The sequence below is a fragment of the Triticum urartu genome, chromosome 1 (assembly GCF_003073215.2).
Source record: "Triticum urartu cultivar G1812 chromosome 1, Tu2.1, whole genome shotgun sequence".
NCBI lineage: Eukaryota > Viridiplantae > Streptophyta > Magnoliopsida > Poales > Poaceae > Triticum > Triticum urartu.
This window is the reverse complement of record NC_053022.1, coordinates 540,985,424-541,004,499: the sequence shown is the minus strand read 5'-3', so window position 1 is coordinate 541,004,499 and position 19,076 is coordinate 540,985,424. Positions and strand designations below refer to the sequence as shown.

The 19,076-nt window shown below is 50.4% G+C and overlaps 2 protein-coding genes across 2 annotated transcripts; both read right to left on the bottom strand.

Annotated features, from left to right (window-relative positions):
- Positions 1-1,705: 1,705 nt before the first annotated feature.
- LOC125538263 (protein SCARECROW 2-like) lies at positions 1,706-2,996 on the bottom strand. Its single transcript, XM_048701541.1, has 2 exons — positions 2,247-2,996; positions 1,706-1,997 (listed from the first exon to the last, which is right to left on the bottom strand). Exons 1-2 carry the CDS (start codon positions 2,859-2,861, stop codon positions 1,929-1,931), a joined length of 684 nt encoding a protein of 227 aa, XP_048557498.1. The 5' UTR covers positions 2,862-2,996; the 3' UTR covers positions 1,706-1,928.
- An 8,919-nt stretch (positions 2,997-11,915) lies between these two features.
- Positions 11,916-13,280, bottom strand: LOC125538253. The gene is made up of 3 exons (XM_048701530.1): positions 12,662-13,280; positions 12,494-12,553; positions 11,916-12,399 (listed from the first exon to the last, which is right to left on the bottom strand). The coding sequence occupies exons 1-3, from the start codon at positions 13,202-13,204 to the stop codon at positions 12,385-12,387; spliced, it is 618 nt and encodes a 205-aa protein (XP_048557487.1). The 5' UTR covers positions 13,205-13,280; the 3' UTR covers positions 11,916-12,384.
- Positions 13,281-19,076: the final 5,796 nt, after the last annotated feature.

Sequence of the window (19,076 nt, the reverse complement as noted above, 5' to 3'; positions counted from 1 at the left end):
CCACACCAGGGTTCCAAAGTCTAGCATCTGCCCGCAAGAACAGAAAAGGTTGCATGTAGAAGCTGTTTGGTTACTGCCCAAGTCCGCCCAGCCAAATCACGGGCGCTGTGGGCGCGCCAAAATATCGGCGAGCAAATCGGCCACCCACGTCTCGCCAACGATTTAGCGCAAAAACAAAGCGGAAAAGCTATGGCGGGTTTGGCATGCCAAAATTTAGGTGATCATCCAAACGAGATGTGAAACCTTGGTCAACGCCAATATTTTGGCCGGGCAGACGCGGGCTACGATCCAAACAGTATCTCAAGTACGTACGCCCGATTATTGCTTGCGTGGGTGGCACCACTCACCAGCGATTTGGCTCTACTCGGCCTTCTTCCCCAGCCAAGCGGGCCAGCCCCGCAGAACACGTCCATGCTGGCCATCCATCGGCCCAAGAGCACGTCAAATCCTGTCGTGTCCACGTCCCGACCGTTCGATTCCCCATCAACGGACCAGCCAGCCCTGGAGGCGTCCCGCGCGAGGCAGAGCCACAAACCGAAGCACGGCACGGGGAGCTCCGCCGCGGTTTGAACTGCATGGACGCCCTCCTCGGGATCGGGTGGGCCTGCCGCGCCCGTTACGTACGCTCTCGTGAAGCGGATTAGCGCCTAGCGGGGCTGACGGGTGGGGCCGGAGTTTCAATGCGGCAGGCTGGCCATGAAGAGAAGACGAGGTCGATCCGCCTGGCCCATACGTATCTCCCTCCCTCTCCCCCTGCGCTCCCGGCGGGAACCTGACAGGCGGGGCCCGGCACAGTCGTGCGCAAGTGGCTGATTTGCCCTTAAACTCCCCGCTGAAAAGAAGATCGCCTTTCTTTTAATGCGCGACACATGGCCAGGCCAACCCGACCGACCGTGCACCGGTGCACGCGTACGGGCCCTTGGAGCCGACGTGGTTCGCCTCCCGTGTATACGTACGTGCACGAGGCCGGCCGTATGACCGTATCGCGAGTGGAGATGCTGGTGCTAACTTACGTACGTACTCCGTACACGCGTTTCTCTTCGACATGGCTAAGGAAAACGAAGAACACGTACGTATGCACGGCCGGGCAGGAGGTTGCATGGGTCGTCCCGGCCACAGAATTTATCATGTGACACTTCCTTCCATGCAAACCCGTGCTGCATCTGCACCATCTTGATTAATCATGCCGTGTGCTAGCATTAGCCAGTAGCACTACTAGGTTGGTGATTGGGAGCAAGACGACGCGAAAAGTTCGCGCGGCCTCCCCCATTGGAGCGAGCAACCAAACTGGCATCTCCTGCTGCAATCCCGTCCCGCGTCGGCCCGGGCCCACCGTCGGACAGCACGAGGGCCCAGCCTTAACCCCACCCTACCCAGAGAACGAACGAGCGAATCCAAAACGCCCGACGCGGCCGGGTGGCGAGCCAGCCAGCCGCCCAGCCCCGGAGAAAACGCGACGCAAAGGGGAGGAAACGAAGACCGGATCGGGACCTGACCCGAAAGCCATGCCATCCCTCCTGCGCGCGAGCACGGAAAGCGGGGGCGCGCGCACAGCCACATGCACCAGCACCGCCCGAGCCCGAGACTGACCGAGTAGCACGTACGTACAACCAGGATGGAAGAGGTTGGAAAAAACAAGTATAAATTGGCAGGTAGAGTACTACCAGCAGTAGATTGTACGACCACGCGACTGTACAGACGGCGAAGCAGAAACAGCATGTGACAAGGAAAGTCAGTAGCTGGAGTTTTTCCTTGTTGTAAACTTGATAATAACTGGTGAACACGAGTACATGACCGGCTCGCTCCACGCGACCACGCGTCTACGCCTAGCTACTCCAACTTGCTATGAATTCGGGCTACCTGCGACGCGGGTCCGTCGGAAGCGGTGCCGGCACGTCGCCGTCGCCGGCGGGAGGGAGCGAGCTCGGCTACTCGTCGTCGGGCACCTTGTAGTCGTCGGCGGTGACCTCGGCCAGCCAGAGCCCGGGGAAGAGCGACTGCACAGAAACGAACGGCACGCGTTGGTGCTAGCTGTTGTTAGTTAGGGATCGGAGGATGAGCGTGCCATTCTTGCACACAACACAACAATCATGCTGGGATTACTATACTGGTGCTACGCCGCTACGTTAAGTGAGCGCATAAAGCGTATCGATGGGATGGAGCCAAGGGGCAATTGGGTAAATTCGAGCGTTACTAGTACTAAATGGTTGGGAAAGGCGGGGGTAGTGTGGGGAATTCGCGCTTACATCGAGCTGCCGCTGTACGGCGCGCGGCCGCTTCCTCGGCCGCCGCCGCGGCCGGCCGCCCGTCAGCGCGTAGATGTCCTCCTCGATCTCCTCCGGCGACAGGGAGACGGAGAAAGGGGCGCGCTTGCGCCGCCTCGACGGCGGAGCCGGCGCCGCCGGCCATGACGACGACAGCGCGGCCGGCCGCCGCCGCGTGCGCTCCCGCAGCTTCCACGGCTTGTCCGCCACGTCCGCCTGAGGAGGCTGCGGCTCTTCCGTGGGAGGTGGAGGCGGCGCCATGCGCTCTGGCTGGGGCTCCTTCGGCTTGGCCGGTGGGGGCGGCGGGGGCAGGGGAGGACTTTTCTGGGGCACGCGAAGCCGGTCGGCCGCGTCGCGCAGGTGGCCCATGAGCTTCACCCGGAGCCCCTCGATCCCGCCGTCGTCGCCGGCGGCGTCGGCCCCGCGGTGGGAGTGAGACGACGAGCGGCGGCGATCGCGGGCGCCCGACGCACCCCCCGAGGGCGACTCGACGCGGTGGGGTCGAGGCGGCTGCTGCTGCGGGCGCGCCCACGGCTCGAGGTGGTGCGTGGAGGGCGCGGCCGGCGGCTTCGCCCGCGGATCTGCCGTGGCCGCCATGCCCGACGGCTCCCTCGGCGTGGACGACGGGCCGAGCAGGAGGAGGGAGGCGGGGCGGAGGAGGAGGTCTTGAGGCAGCAGGGGTCTCGCTCGCGTTTGTTTTTGTTACCGGCCGGAACGCAACGCAGCGCAAAAGCAAGGGCGTCGTGGTTGTGGTGCGGTGCGCGGGGGCAGCCCGGTCATTCTCCAACCCTGGACGCGCGCAGCCGTACGTATACAATCACTGACCGGTGGGGCCGCGGCAAGGCATAGACAGCTTCTGCACAAGCTCGCTGACCCGTGGGGCCGCCGTGGAGTACGCCACGGCCTATACTTGTCGTCGTCCCGCTTAGAAAATGCTGTCGCCGACGGGAAAGGCGACTGGGCGGCGGGGCCAATCTGTTATTAGCAGTAGGAGTATATCCACCAAACCAAGGATGTGAAGCTGGCGTGCCGATGTGGCGACGTCCGTGACGGCGAGAGGACGGGGCGGCGGGCGCCGCACGGCAGTGGTACAGGGCGCGGCCATGCAGCGCCGCCTTGGGTTTCTGGCCCCGGGCCCGCGGGCCAGTAGCTTGGCACGCGACTGTACCGCCTTGTGTCTCCCCCCCTAGACCGCCTGGCCAGTCTTCCCGCCGGGCACGGAGGTCCGATCATCGGCCGATCGGGTGACGGCGACGACCGGAGGATCGGAAAATCAAGTGCTGGCTGCTGCTCGGAGATCGGATTTGGTCGGAGTGCGCGAGGAGCAACGAGCGAGCCGGGCGCCGTGCATTTGACCGGAGATTAGAAACTGCTGCCCAAAACGGAGGGGGGTTAATAATAATTTGATTAAAGAAAGAGCAGCGGGGAAAGGTGCATGCGTGCAGCGTACGTACGCGGGGAGGTGTGGTGTGATGTGCGCGCGGCGTGGCGCTGTCGCGTCCGGCCGCACCGCACCCAAGATTCTCTCTCCGCTGCGTGCCGCGCCCGGCCGGTGGAGAGCATCGGCCGGGGCCAGTGGACGCCGTCGTCCCAAACCGGTTCGTTCGATCTCCGGCCGCCTGCCTCTGCCTGCTGCACGCTGTGGTGGATCCTCAACGACCACGGCGCCGCACGTGCGTGCCTCGTTGCCGCGTCGCGGCTGCTCTGCTCAGGCGGTCAGGCCGTGGCCCTTGCCAGACACCTTTCGTCTGACTGTTGGCTCCGGTTTCCAAACGGATTTATAACTTGTATAGGCACGAAATGAGCACCACGATTTCCATGCGCTAGAGTGTTTGTGTCAAAAATGGAGGGGCTATTTGGCAATTGCAGTATTATTAGTTCACGCAAAATAAATGGGCTCTATCTTTATATATTGTCAATGGGCTTATCCATGTCACATCTCACTTTTTTTTAGTTCACAAAAAACGCTTTGATCCGTTCGTGGTCGCTACTCACCCCGACGGAGGCCAGGGAGCATTTGGTTACTGGGTTTTTCCGCTGGGAGATGGTAGCTCGGGATATCTTCAACCGGTTTGGATAACGGTCATGTAATAGGATAAGCATGTAGTTTACCTATCTAGTTCTAGCCAGCCGATTGTGGCGTCTTTTCATGGCTAGTGGGTGTTTCTAGCCTTTTTGGCTCTGTGTGAGCTTTCTTTGCTTCGTTATTACTTGTGGAGACCTTCGAACCATGTTGGCACTACTTTATTTGGTTAATAAGATGACCGTATGCATCTTTCTGATGCAGAGGCCGGGGAATTCCCCCTTTTCGAAAAAAAACAAAAAACGCTTTGAATTATGTAGGCTTGCTATCAGTTGGAAGAATAACGATGCTGTTGTGGACTATGTTAGTGGTGCAATTTAGAGGCTCTACAAAATCAATTCAGGCCTCATAATTTCATTCTATGTCAAGCGGGTACACTTCCAATACCTTGAGGACCAGGTCGCCAGCACGCTCCGCCCTTGGCAGGGGAAACATTGCACGGCGACACGCCACGCCGCCTTGGTCAAATCGTCACCGTTATTGTGATTTACCACATCATGACACTTGTCATTCTAGCGGAGGTCCTAGTGGCCGTTGATAAGATATGTAGAGATGTTCTTTAGGCGGGCTCATACAAGGTCTTTAGTGGCAACAGCAAGATTAACTGGACATTGGTGTGTTGGTCCTTAAACTTCAGCGGCCTTGGGATCTTGAACCTACAGAAGTTTGCCCACACCCTTCGCCTTCGATGGGCATGGCTTGAATGGGAAGTGCCGGAAAGAACTTGGGTGGGCACTGGGAGCTCGTGCGATGTCGAGGATGTGGATTTGTTTCACGCGCTTACGAAGATCACCATTAGTGATGAGAGTAAGGTGAGCTTCTGGGAGTCGGCATGGGTGGATGGCAAAGGTCAAAACACATCGCGCCCCTCATTTTTGATATACGTAAGAGAAAGAAATGGTCGGACGATTTTTGCTCAAAATGACACTTGGGTCTGATCAAATCAATATGACTAATGGGCTCACGGTGTCGCACATACAAGAATTCATCGCACTCTGGGCACATGCATCCCAGGTGGTCCTCCACGATGGCCGTCCAGACTCCATTACCCGGAAGCTCACCACTTCGGGTCGCCACTCCATGACATTGGCCTATAAGGCGCAATTTCTCAGTATCACGGTAACGAGTTTCAAGGGCACTATCTAGAAGAATTGGGCACCGCCAAAGTGCAAGTTTTTTTGCTTGGTTAACCATGCAAAAACACATTTGGACGGCTAACCGTCTGGCGGGTTGTGGATGGCCAAATTATGGGAATTGCCCCCTTTGCAACAAGGTGCCAGAGTTGGTTGCGCACATCCTATTTCAGTGCAGATTCTCCATTAGGTTGTGGTGTGTGGTTAAATATTGGCTACAACTACATGTGTTTCATCCGGATGTGTGGCAAGGCTTCCAGGACATCAAATCATGGTAGTCAACCAGCGGCGGAGCTACGTACAGTCCTGGGGTGGGCACTGCCCCCTAGCCCTAGCCTAATTACTGAAGGGAATTATTTTTTGAGGGTTAAATTAAGGAGAGTTTATGTGTATTTCTTGTATGCCCCCCCCCCCTCCAAAGATCTTCTGCTAGCTCCGCCATTGTGGTCAACCATTGTTCACGACGGGCTTTGGAACGAGCTCACTGCAAGGATCTTCAACAAGTTTGCATCCCCGACCATCATCATGTGTAAAATCAGCTGTGAGGCGAAGAATTGGGGGCTTGCAGGTGCAACTCATTTGTGTAATATCATTTACTTGCCCTCGGGCGCTAAAGAAATATTCTTAACTCTCTCTTAATTAATGAATGCAACAAGTCTTTTGCACTTTTCAAAATAATAATAATTCAGGGGTCTTTTTGGAAAAGAATAAAAATCATCCAGGTGTCATGTTTTTTTCTTTTCAAGGAGGTGTCATGTTTCTTTTTTTTTTAGGGCGTCATGTTTCTTTTATGCAACGTTAGTTTATCCCTCTAGTTTTCAGTTGCCCGTGGAAGGTTTGAGGCCACAGGTTCATCCTCGTGCTTTGTTTACGGCCGCGACGCAACGCACCGCAGCGCAAAGCGTTTGTGTGACGCGAGGGGCACTCTGGCCATTCTCCTGCCAGGCCCCGCGCCTTGGTTCATCGGTTGTAGTCCTGCCCACTGATCTGCGAGTCGGCCCGCGGCCGGCTCGTCAGTTGTCATCGAGAAGTCGTGGAGTGCGCACGCGGCGGCGAGGTGATATCGCCGACGGAAAAGGCATGTCCGTTATCATCCACCACCAAACGGAGGAGGTAAGAAGCTGGCGTGCGGGTGAGGCGACGTCCGTGACGGCGAGAGCTCGAGACAGGGACCCAGATGGAAGGCATCGAGAGCGTCCACGCAGCGCCGACTTGTGTTTCTGGCACCGGGCCCGCGGGGCAGTAACTTGCGCGCCGCCCTGCTCGTGCTGGACCTGGTCTTCCCGCCGGGTCGGGTCGGGCACCGGCCGGCTCCGGTCGGTCCTGGAACTGTTCGAAACCTTTGCCGCCTTTCCTTTGCACTAGCGTGTCCACGATCAATGAATGTACCGGCGATGACTGGAAGATCGGCAAGGAAAAATGTAGTGTCGGCCCCGGGCCTTCCGTCCGGTTTGTAGCGTGCGTGCGTGCGTGGAATAACGAGGTGGCCACCGTGCAGTTGACCCCCCCAAAAAGAATTCTGCCATAGTGCCAAGACGGAGGAGGATGATGATTGACTGACCAAAGAAGCGGGCAGAGCAGGAGCGGGTGCGTGCGCGGCGTGGCGCTGTCGCGCCGGCGTGCTGATCGGGTCTCCCTGCTGCCCATGCCACGCCGGTGGAGAGCGTCGGGCTGGTGGTAACCTGGGTTCTTCGACGACGACCGGCTACGCACGTACGGTCGTAAACACGTGCCGGGCCGGTGGTTCGATTCCGCGACGACCACCCACGACGTGCCCAGGTTTGCCGCGTCCAATGTCAAAAGGGAAGGCTGCCGCAGGTCGACGGGACACTTGGCGCCGTGCTACCACTCCGACACGACACCACGCGTGGAACCACGCAGCCCTTGAGCGCCGGCGGTGCGACGGCCAGAAAGAAACGAGCGCGCGAAGCTCCTGTAGCGTTCGCCGGTTTGCCCACCGTGCGACCGGGCGCGTGCCACTCTTCCAGAGGCCGACGGCCCGATGCGATCTTGGCCCAGGCCCAACAGTTACCGTCAAACCCGTTGGATCAGCTTGCAACGGCGAATGTTTTTCAAAAAAGAAAAGAAAAAGAAGAAGCTTGCAATGGCGAATACGCATACAATCACCTCCTCGCCTCTTCACTAATCAGCCCACTTCACACATTCAGTATTTCTTTGTCTAAACAAAAACACATTCGGTATTTCTGCAGTTGTTCAGTATTTTTGCAGTTATCTACGCTAATACCTGTGGGCTGTGGTAGTACTGTTTGACATTATGGAAACTTGAGAAGATCGACTCCTTTTGTCCGATTGTTATTAATTGCTAAGTAGGGAAATATGCAACTACATATGCTTTGAATCACTAAGATTTTAGTAGTATTTATTTTGGATTTGTGCAATCACCACACTAGATAACACAAGAGATCGAGTTTGAGTCAGTCCACTTCATGTATTCGATATTCTTGCATGCCTCGACGTTAAGATATGTGGTAGTGGCATTTGACTCCCGAAATCTTGAGAAGATCGACTCCTTTTGCCGATTGTTAAATGCTAGACCGGGACATACACAACTAAATATGGTTCAAATCACCTAAGATCTTGGTATTTATTTTCAAAAAATCAAAGTAGATTTTCCTGCATCAATGTACCGAAACAGGGAAAAATAATTTCCACTTTGTTTTCGAAAGCTAGTCTACGAGAGCGGCATCTTGCAATTTGAGGGGCTTTTTAAGAAAATAGCCTTCAAAAAAATACGGGTAACCAAGCAACTATTTTCACTCAATTATATGGTGATTTTCTATTTCCGACTCTCTGCGTTGAAGCGGCAGAGTGGCCCAACCCATTTAGCTAGGTATAATGGCTTTAATTTTGTTGTTCTTCTTTCCCATTTTTCTGAAACTTTTCTTGTTTTGTCAAAAATTGTGCCCATTTTTTCACGAAGCAATTTTCTTAAAATTTTATTTTTTGGGACTTCTACAAAATGTTCACTCGTTGAAAAACAATGTTCACAGACATTTTAAAAGTATTCATGTTTCCAAAAATGTTCTTAGATTTTTAAAACTAACCCTCCGATCATCGCTTGAGTAGTGACTAAATCAAGCTTCACATCTAGCAATGGCGAATATGAAATCACCGCCCGTAGAGAAGATAGAGATCAAGATCGAAACAGTCCACTTCAGAACTCTTTCATGTCTCGCCATTAAGATCTGTGATAGTATCTGAAATCCCGAAATCTCGAGAAGACCGACTCCTTTTGTTCAATAGTTAATTGCAGAGTAGGGAAATATAACTAAATATGTTTCCAAGCACATAAGATCTTAGCATTTATTTTAGAAATTAGAGGAGACTTTCCTCCATCAATGTATCTAAATAGGAAATATTAATTTTCCACTTTGTTTTGGAAAGCTAATCTAAAATACGAGGGCCATATCTTGCAATTTGGGGGGCCTTTAAGAAACGGGCCTTCAATAATAATAATAATAAAATGTGGACAACCAAGCAATTATTTTCACTCAATTATATAGTTGTTCCCTATCTGTCCCTATTTGCAATGAAGTGTCAGGCAATCGCACAAGACCACCGCACCGAGCCACAGAATCAGCCGCCCCATTTAGTCACGTCATGCACTACTACATGACTGTTATTTTTTCTACCGGTTTTCCATGGCTTTGTTTTTTTATTCATTTCCACCTTTTTCTGAATTTTTCCTGTTTCCCCAAATTTCTTCCCAATATACTTTAAAAAATGTTCTCAAAGTTTCAAAAAATTTGTGTGGCCTTTAAAAACTGTTGATATCTTTAAAGACAACGTTGACATACGTTTTAAACACATTCAAGTTCTTCAGAATGTTCTTAATTTTTTTGAACAAACCATTCGATTATCATCAGAGTGGCAACTAAACCATGCTTCACATTTTGCAACGGCGAATATGCAGTCAACCCCCTAGACAACAAAAAGATCGAGATTGAATTAGTCCACTCCAGAATTTTTGCATGTCTCGCCATTAAGATATGTGATATTATTTGATATCCTGAAATCTCGAGAAGATTGACTCCTATTGGTTGATTGTTAATTGGTAAGTAGGGTAATATACAACTAATTGTGCTTTGAAGAACCTAAGATCTTAGTATTTATTTTCAATATCAGAAGAAATTTGCCTCCACCAATGTATTGAAGTAGGAAAAATTAATTTCCCACTTTATTTTGGAAAGGTAATCTAAAATAGAAGGGGCGTATCTTGCAATTTGAGGGCCCCTTAAGAGATGCAATGTGGGCCTCCAAAAAATAAAAAATGCGGAAAGCCAAGCATGTTTTTTCACTCAACCATATGATTTTCTCATCCTAGAAAACATGACGAAAAATGAGGAAAGAAACACATTCTTTTTTGTTTGAGGAACATAGTAAAGATGCAGACCCTCGGTACATGAATTTTATACCTAGCAAAACAACAATAAGAGGAAATAAACGCCATCCTACCGCACGACTTACAATACATTGAATCTAGTTAGGCCAGACTCCATGGCACAAAATTAGAGGACGTTGGGCAGGATCCATCCATCCTTGATTCTTTTGTTAAGTGGATTTGCAGATGCGGAGGCCTGGGTTCAATCATCCTTTATCCAAAGAAAATGTAGGGTTTGAGAATTTGCATTACATGACCGACAGGCCATTTTGATTCGCGTGATTCCAATGGCGAGAGAAAACAAAAGGAGATTGCAAACCATGCTCGCTCATATCCTATAGGATTTTGTTTGCACCAAAGTCTGATTGCAATACACGCAACAAAAAACACTTTCCGAAAGGTTTCAGTAGATAGAAAATTTTCTTATGAAATATAGTACAAAATATCTTAGGACATTTCTTATAGTACTCAATCCTAACAAGCCATGTAGAAAACATTTCCAAGGAACCCAATCCTCCATAATTCATAAAAAAATGCTTTGAATCTAAGAGGCCTAAGATATTAAGACGACCAACTTAGTTGAAAGAATGCTCAAGGTGCCAATCAATCTATTTGCCAAAAAAACGTGCCAATCAATCGAATCCCACAAGTCAAGTGAGATAAAGATGAAAAAAGAACCTAGAAAACAAAACCGAGGAGACTGTAAGAAGAAAGAACATTTTTTTAGGATGAAGAGGTCAAGAAGAGAAAAGTCTTGCCCATAAGAAGCAGGTGTAAAAGTGAACCGTACAACATCTGCGCAGTTACGGTGGCAATTTTTTTCTAATGGAAGCCTGCGTGAGTAAATGCTGGCAAGAAGCATGTCATAAACGGCATTCAGAGGGCCAGTGACGCCTGAGCTCATTGGGCGCACAAGATCGCCAAGTACAATTGTCAGCCATGGGCAGTCTGACCCTGTCACGAAGTTAGGGACACCATAAAAGTCAGCCACTGCCTAGCTTTGCCATGGCGATCATGGAGACGCAGTGCAACAGTGACAGTTTGGTGCCTGAAGGCTGGTGTCCTTGCTAAACCCAAATAAGCAACACATGAGCGTCATACTGTGGCACTTAAATTATACTGTAAGCGCAAAGCTGAACCCAAATACAGATTCTCAAAAAATTGCATTTTAAAATATTTAGCGCTGAGAGAGAGAGAGAGAGAGAGAGAGAGAGAGAGAGAGAGAGATCAGTTGTCAGGTTTAAGCAGTCGCTTTCAGCGATGAGTAGCGAGTAGGCAGACCAGGATAATGATTGGGAGATCATGCGGTTTGGACGCATTACCCAACACAACCTCTTTCTTTGCAAGTCTTTTCTTTCTATTTAACCAGCCTGCGTCATGTGCTAGCCAGGAGCAGGACATCAGCACACCATTCTCTCAAGTTTCAGCATGGATGTCTGAATCACTTACATGGCAGTCAAATGGCCCTGACTTGGGTTTGCTGCTAACCTTACCTTAACCTGGGTTTAGTTTGCTGATAACCTTACCTTTGCTCAACTGAATCTGGAAATATTGGCAAAGTGTTCCTCCTAACTGATTTTGGCCGGCCTATTTCTGCATCTCTGTCTCCATGCTGAGTTTGAGTGTGAGCAGCAGCAGCACGGCCAAATGCTGTTTAGATAAAAAACAAGGGAGATTAGTGTACTCATGCTACCAAACTGATTTTGGCCAGCCCATTTCTCCATCTCTGTCTTCATGCTGAGTTTGAGTGTGAGCAGCAGCACTTCCAAATGATTATCCAAAAGCTGTTTAGATAAAAACAAGGGAGATTAGTGTACTGATGCTACCAAACTGAATAGTTTTTTACTTTCTGTACTGGTGCTACCAAACTGACCTAGGGAGGGGCAGTTTCTTGCTTTCCGTCCGATGGAGACGAGCAAGTGCTGCTGGACATATCTGGAATGTGGTGGTTGTGGCAAGAACTAATCACTGAACAAATAAACAGAGCAGAGTATGCATGGCTCCAAAAAAAGAAAAGAACGCAATGCAGAGAGTTCAGATCAAGATGGAGAAATGCTTCAGGAAAACTAAGGATGCAACAACAAAAAAGGATATAAATTGACGACTGTGACTGACATGAAAAGTTGATGAAGATTCTACAATAGTCCCCATTTCTGCCGGCCTGCAACCAAGATCTGAGGTTCTTCTGCAGCACAACTGGCTTCGACACTCAACAACAGATACAGGAGCAGCACAGGAGAAATCCTTGAACCATATCCCGATGATAAACCAATAAAACACCCCCAACATACACTGTATTAGGGTTTGACTGACTCACATTACATGATACACGATCAATTGCCAAAGCATTGACGAACTGAAACTATTCAACCCTGAATCTATCTATCGACTCTCATGACATGACGCACTTCGACTTCAACCTCAACTCTGATGATGAACCATCTCTTGCTCGACCCACAATTCCCGGCAGGAAATCCATCTCTTGCTCCGGATCGCGACTCCTCAGAATCCCCCTTTCTGCACCAATCCGGCCCCGAATCAGCGTCCGAACATCCAGGAACAAGTGCCAGATAGACCAAAGATTGAATTTTTTTATTTGGAGAATGCTTACCTCGTTCACCTTGTAGCGATCGCGGTTCACCTCCGAGAGAAACTCGCCGGGGGAGATGGACTGCGGGAGAAGAAGACAAGATGAGAGGTGAGTAATCGGGGGAGGGAAAGGGAGGATTTCGCGAGCGCGATCGAGGAGTTTTTTTGGGGGCGTGTCTTGCTTACGCACGTTGATTTGGCGCTGGACGACCTTGGGCCTCCTCTTGTACCGGCGCGGCGGCTTCTTGCCGGTCATCGCGAGGAAGTCCGCCTCGATCTCCTGCTTGGTGAGCTCCACCGAGAACCCGGCGCTGATCCTGCCGCCGGAGGAGGAGCCGCCGCCGTCCATGTTCCAGAGCTTCCTGTGCTCCTGCGCGTCCTCCGCGCCGTCCCGGCCGCCCCTCCGGTCCCTCAGCTGGTAGTACTGCTTCCGGGCAGATTCCTCCGCCGCGGCGCCCTCGTCGGCCGGAGGGGCGTGCTTGGACTCCCCCGGCGCCGCCACGGGGGCAGCTTTCGGCGGAGATCGGGAGCTGTTGCGCAGCGCCTCGTCGCCCGCCGCCGCCGCCGCCGCAGGGGGGCTGGAGTCGGGGTCCTTGCAGAAGGCCATGGGCCGGCGGTAGCCCCAGGAGGCCGGGAGGTCGAAGCCGACGAGGAGGCGATTGTCCCTCGATCGCGACGACGAAGCGGGGGACGGCGCCGACATTGCTGAGGCGGGCGTCGGTGAGGACTCCATCGGCGCGAGACGACAAGGAGGAGGGAGGGAGGGAGGAAGGGGGTTAAAGGGGGCAGCAAATGTGTTGCGGAGGTTCTAGTCTGGCAATTGCTTGCATGCGCCGTCTATATATAGCAAAATTCCGAGGAGCGAACGCTCGCTGTGGTTTTCTTTTCTTGTGGGTTTGGGATCGACGCCGGCGTGTGCCGCCCGCAGGGGTCCGGGCGGGAGAATGCTACACCTACAGGCAGATCCTTACTGGATTGATGTTACGGACTGAGTTGTCAAATCATGTTTGGGGATTAGGAAGGATGGGGTCCATCAGTTAAAAATCAAGGAGAGCAGTTATTGGTGGAAAAAGAGTCCGTAAGCAGCAGTCCGTAGGGGATCCCGTAAGTCTAGCATTTTTGGTCCGGGCGCGTGTGTGTGGGGCATGAGCTCTCCCCCCTCGTGATCGAACCATGAAGGGCCGTTGGATCACAGATCCGACGACGTGTGCGTGGCATGAGTTCCAGATTTACTTGGTGTTTCCATATTTATTGTTTTATTTATTGAAAATAAATAATTTGGAATACATCCGTGTACGTATCTTTGGAAGATATTTAAGGAATGAATAAATGAATGGAAATAGATATCAGAATATCTAACACAACAAGTGTGGTATCACCCCACAACGCCCACCTGTCCGACGGTGTGTTGGAGGGCCGCGTGTTGGGCCAACGGTTGGCTGCTGGCACGCCACGCCAAGCCAGTTGGCTGCCAGGCGATGTGCTGGAGGGCCGCGTGTTGGGCCAACGGCTGGCTGCTGGCATGCCACGCCATCTGTCTGCAAGGCGATGTGTTTGACGGTCACGCATTGGGCCAACAGCTGGCTGCTGGCACGTCACGCCATGCCAGCTGGCTGCCTGACCAGGCGATGTGCTGGAGAGCCGCACGTTGGGCCAACGACTCGTCCCTGACACGTCACGCAACGTCAGCTAGCTGCCTGATCCAGCGATGTGGGTGGCGTGTTTGGCCAACGACTAGCTCCTAACACGTCACGCAACGCTAGCTGGCTGCCTGATCGGGCAATGTGCTGGAGGGTCACGCGTTGGGTTAACGGCTGGCTCATGGCACGTCACACAATGCCAGCTAGCCACACTGATCTGATAATGTACTGGAGGCACGCATGTTGGGCCAACGGATGACTCCACACATGTCATGCCATGCCTAGCCGATCGCTGATCTGGTGATGTGCTGGAGAGAGCTGGCTCAGTGTGCCACATGTTGGGAAAATAGACAACTCCTGGCATGTGTCGCAAAGCCCAAGCGATCACCTAATCTGGTGATGTGCTGGAGGGGAGTTGGCCCAATGCACCGTGTGTTGGGCCAATGGACGGCTTCTCGCACGTCACATAACGCTCAACTGGCCGCCTGATCCGGTGATGTCTTGAAGAGAGCTGGCTCAGTGCACCACACATTGGGCCAATAGACGAATCTAGATGTGTCAAACAACGCTCGATTGATCGTTCGATCCAGCAATGCGAAGCTGTCTCAATACACCGCATGTTGGTCCAATGGACGACTCCTGACACATCACGCAACGCCTAACTAGCTGTATGGTTGGAAATGAGTCGGAGGGATCTGGCTCAATGCACCATGCGTTGGGCCAATAGATGACTCCTGGCATGTCTCACGACTCCTGACTATTCGTTTGATTTAGCAATGCGACCAAGGAAGCTGGATCATGATAATTTGGTAGAAGTTGTTGGAAAGCCCCAAGTGGAAGGGTTGAAATAGTCTAGCAACAAGTATTTCCCCAGTAGATAACCAAGGTTTATTGATGGTAGGAACTACCATACGTAAGTTAATGATAAGTACTTGCACACAACTAACCGACTTTTGCTTGCCCCCAATGGGTCAGATTGGTTGCCAGGCTTCTTGACTAACTAGTTACAAGAATTAAACATACGGTGTGATAGAAATTGATAAATAATGATAATGAACAAACGGTCCAGGCTGTAGGTAATAGTAAATCAAGAGATCGACAATGAAAGCAATGGGTATTGATTGGACTGGGATACATAGTTTGAATAGAGGCATCTCTCCAAACAACATAAACAACTGTTAGTAACAAATTACAATTTTGACGGTATGGGGTAGAGTGACGGACATGGCCGGAAGTACCAGAAGGGAGCTTGCACAAGGGGGTTACCAAGGTTTGTGCCCTCATGGTGAGGCAATTCCCTATGTTCTGCTTTATTTTGGATTGATGGTGGAACACCTCATGTGAGGGGGTTACAAGATGATGGGGATTGCGACTACTGAGAGTATGATCTAGTGAATAGATGGGAATGGCTACCCCTAGCCTCACATTATATAGGGGACGAGAGCTAGGGTTTACAGGGTGCCTAATCGACCTCACGCTGAGATCATCTTGGCTTGCACACCAAGATTATCTTCTCGTTCTGAGCCGTCCCCGGGCCGACTCTTGACGGGCCAACATCAGGCCTTCGGACCCCAAAGCCAGCACAACACCAGGCTTCCTGGCCGATGGGCCACCCCTGGTGTATTACACCATCAGTAACCCCCGAGCATGCCTGGAGTTGGAGTTTTATGCATGTGTTCAGAATGAGAACCCAGATGACCTCTTCCTGCCTTGGTAGGTATGATGGCCTATCCTCACGAGTCCGGCTTCAGTGTTATTCAGGCTTGACGATCGCACGACCTCTTGCCTGTGACTCAACAACCCGTGGTTATGTGGCTTGAGATTTTGCAGCTTCATAGCCTAAAGTGCCACGGGCTCATGGCTTGAAGTTCAAGCCATGAGCCCGTGGCACTGAGCACTAAGTTAATAGGTTAGTCTAAATGCCACGAAACCAAGTCATGAAGTCTAAATTGAAGGTTCACAATTTGAAGTCCAAATGCCACGAAACCAAGTCCAAATGCTCAGGTTCACAACCCGAGGTCATGTGGCTTACACTTTGTGCCGCAGGTACCGATGCGTCGCCAACCCATGTTTCATCACACTCCTTCATTACTGGTGAGAAGACTAGCGAGCTTATCGTTGGTTTCGCCTTGACTGGTGCATCATAATGATAATGCCTGGATTCTCATGATGATATCTCAAGAATTGGGAAACCGTAGAGAAAATGGGACACGCGTCGATCCACCGAGGCCATCACTTCAATTTCTTAGGGGGATATGAAGATGGAGGGCGAGAACGTTTTGCCACTTCTCCACCTCCTGGGTGAACTGCTTCTCCTTCCTATGTTCTCGACGCCATTGCTGCATACCACCTGCTACCCGAGCCCTTCTTTCTTCTTCCCTATTCCCTCCATAGTTCTTACCATTTGCTAGCAGTGAAAGATTGGATTTGAAGTTTCTAGCGACTGCGATGTCGAGGAGAGATAGAGTAACCCCCATCACAAGGAGAGCGCCTTGAACTCCCACGCATCTTCGTCCACAGGAGCGGCCACCGAGAGTGGCGGCGTGGGGAGCCGGCTAGTTTCCACAACCACCTTCGCACGTCTAGAGGACTTGGTCAGGTTGGGGTTCCTTCCTCATTGAAGTGTCCTCCCGTGGAAACCTACATAGCCGATGGATGATATCATGAAGCCCGATCAGTAGAACCGAGTCATAAATACCTCCTTCCTCTATCGTGGCCTCTTGTTGCCTATCCATTGGTTTGTCCAAGGTATTTTGCACTTATACATCTATCAGCTCACTATATTACACACAATTGGGTGCTGCACCTAGCCTGCTTTATCACACTATGCGAGTACATCCTAGGGATTGATGACCCACAAGTATAGGGGATCAATTGTAGCTCTTTTCGATAAGGAAGAGTGTCGAACCCAATGAGGAGCAGAAGGAAATGACAAGTGGTTTTCAACAAGGTAATATGTGCAAGTGCTGAAATTGTAAGTAGCAGAGTAATTTGATAGCAAGATAATTTGTAACGAGCAAGTAACGATAGTAGTAACAAAAGTGTAGCAAGGAAGCCCAATCCTTTTGAGGCAAAGGACAGGCCAAAGTGGTCTCTTATGATAAGAAAAGCGTTCTTGAGGGTACATGGGAATTTCATCTAGTCACTTTCATCATGTTGGCTTAATTCGTGTTCGGTACTTTGATAATTTGATATGTGGGTGGACCGGTGCTTAGGTGCTGTTCTTACTTGAAAAAACCTCCTACTTATGATTAACCCCCCCGCAAGCATCCGCAACTACGAAAAAAGTATTAAGAATAAATTCTAACCATAGCATTAAACTTTTGGATCCAATCGGTCCCGTACGGAATAGCTCATAAACTGGGGTTTAAGCTTCTGTCACTCTCGCAACCCATCATCTAATTGCTACTCCACAATGCATTCCCTTAGGCCCAAATATGGTGAAATTTCATGTAGTAGACATTCACATGACACCACTAAGGGAATCACAACATACATACTATCAAAATATCGAACGCATATCAAGTCACATGATTACTTGCAACATGATTTCTCCCGTGACCTCAAGAACAAAAGTAACTACTCACAAATGATAAACATGCTCATGATCAGAGGAGTATTAAATATCATATTGGATCTGAACATATAATCTTCCACCAAATAAACCATATAGTAATCAACTACAAGATGTAATCAACACTACTAGTCACCCGCAAGCACCAATCTATAGTTTCGGTAACAAGATTGAACACAAGAGATGAACTACGGTTTGAGAGGAGATGGTGTTGTTGAAGATGTTGATGGAGATTGCCCTCCCCAAGATGAGAGAGTTGTTGGTGATGATGATGACGATGATTTCCCCCTCCGGAAGGGACGTTCCCCCGGCGGAATCGCTCCGCCGGAGGGCAAAAGTGCTCCTGCCCAAGTTCCGCCTCGAGGCGGCGGAACTCCGTCCCAAAAGTCCTCTCCTCATTTTTTCTAGGTTAAAATGACTTCTATACCAGAAGATGGGCACCTGAGGTGGGCCTAGGTGAGCACAACCCACCAGGGCGCGCCTGGGCTCCCTAGCGCGCCTAGGTGGGTTGTGCCCACCTGATGGACCCCCTCTGGTACTTATTGGCTCCAATATTCCTCATATATTCCATAAAAATTCTCCATGAAGTTTCAACTCATTCGGAGTTGTGCAGAATAGGTGGCCTGACGTAGCTTTTCCAGGTCCAGATTTCCAGCTGCCGGAATTCTCCCTCTTTGTGTAAACCTTGCATATTATGAGAGAAAAGGCGTTAAAATTACTCCAAAAAGCATTATTATGGATAAAAACATTATAAATAATAGTAAGAAAACATGATGCAAAATGGACGTATCAACTCCCCCAAGTTTAGACCTCGTTTGTCCTCAAGCGAAAACCAAAATCGAAAAACATGTCCACATGCTTTGAGAGAGAGGTGTCGATAAAAACAAAATGCGAGCATAGAAGCATCATGTTGATTATTATAACAGCAACAAGATTAAACATAAGACTTTTATCATAAAACTTTTGTCATATACTTCCCATGAATAAGTAACAATTCATCACACAATCAAAGTATAAAGCAAAAACTCTATTAGAAACCAACAAACTATGTTCTCAGTAACTTTGCAACTACAATTCATTATCTTTTCAGGAAGGGTCACATATCGGAGCCTTTAGGCAAGTCCACATACTCAACCATCATATAGTCTTCTATGATTTCTAACACTCACCGCGTACACATGAGCAAAACATTTCAACCGGACACATAGGAAGATAGGGGCTTATAGTTTCGCCTCCCAACGTACTCACCTCAAGGGTGATGGTCAACAATAATAACTCATGTTATCTATATTTAGATGGATATATGTGCCTACACTACTGCAGGATGCTGCTATCGCGACACTACAATCAGAGACCCTTCGAGAAATTGTGTGCGATGCCATAATTGCAAA

Excerpts from the sequence above, each read along its gene's own strand:
- LOC125538263 (XM_048701541.1), bottom strand. The coding sequence starts at position 2,861 with ATGGCGGCCACGGCAGATCCGCGGGCGAAGCCGCCGGCCGCGCCCTCC. Across the intron at positions 1,998-2,246 it reads CCGTACAGCGGCAGCTCGAT|TCGCTCTTCCCCGGGCTCTG; the intron begins GTAAGCGCGAAT and ends GTTTCTGTGCAG.
- LOC125538253 (XM_048701530.1), bottom strand. The coding sequence starts at position 13,204 with ATGGAGTCCTCACCGACGCCCGCCTCAGCAATGTCGGCGCCGTCCCCC. Across the intron at positions 12,554-12,661 it reads TCGTCCAGCGCCAAATCAAC|TCCATCTCCCCCGGCGAGTT; the intron begins GTGCGTAAGCAA and ends CTTCTCCCGCAG.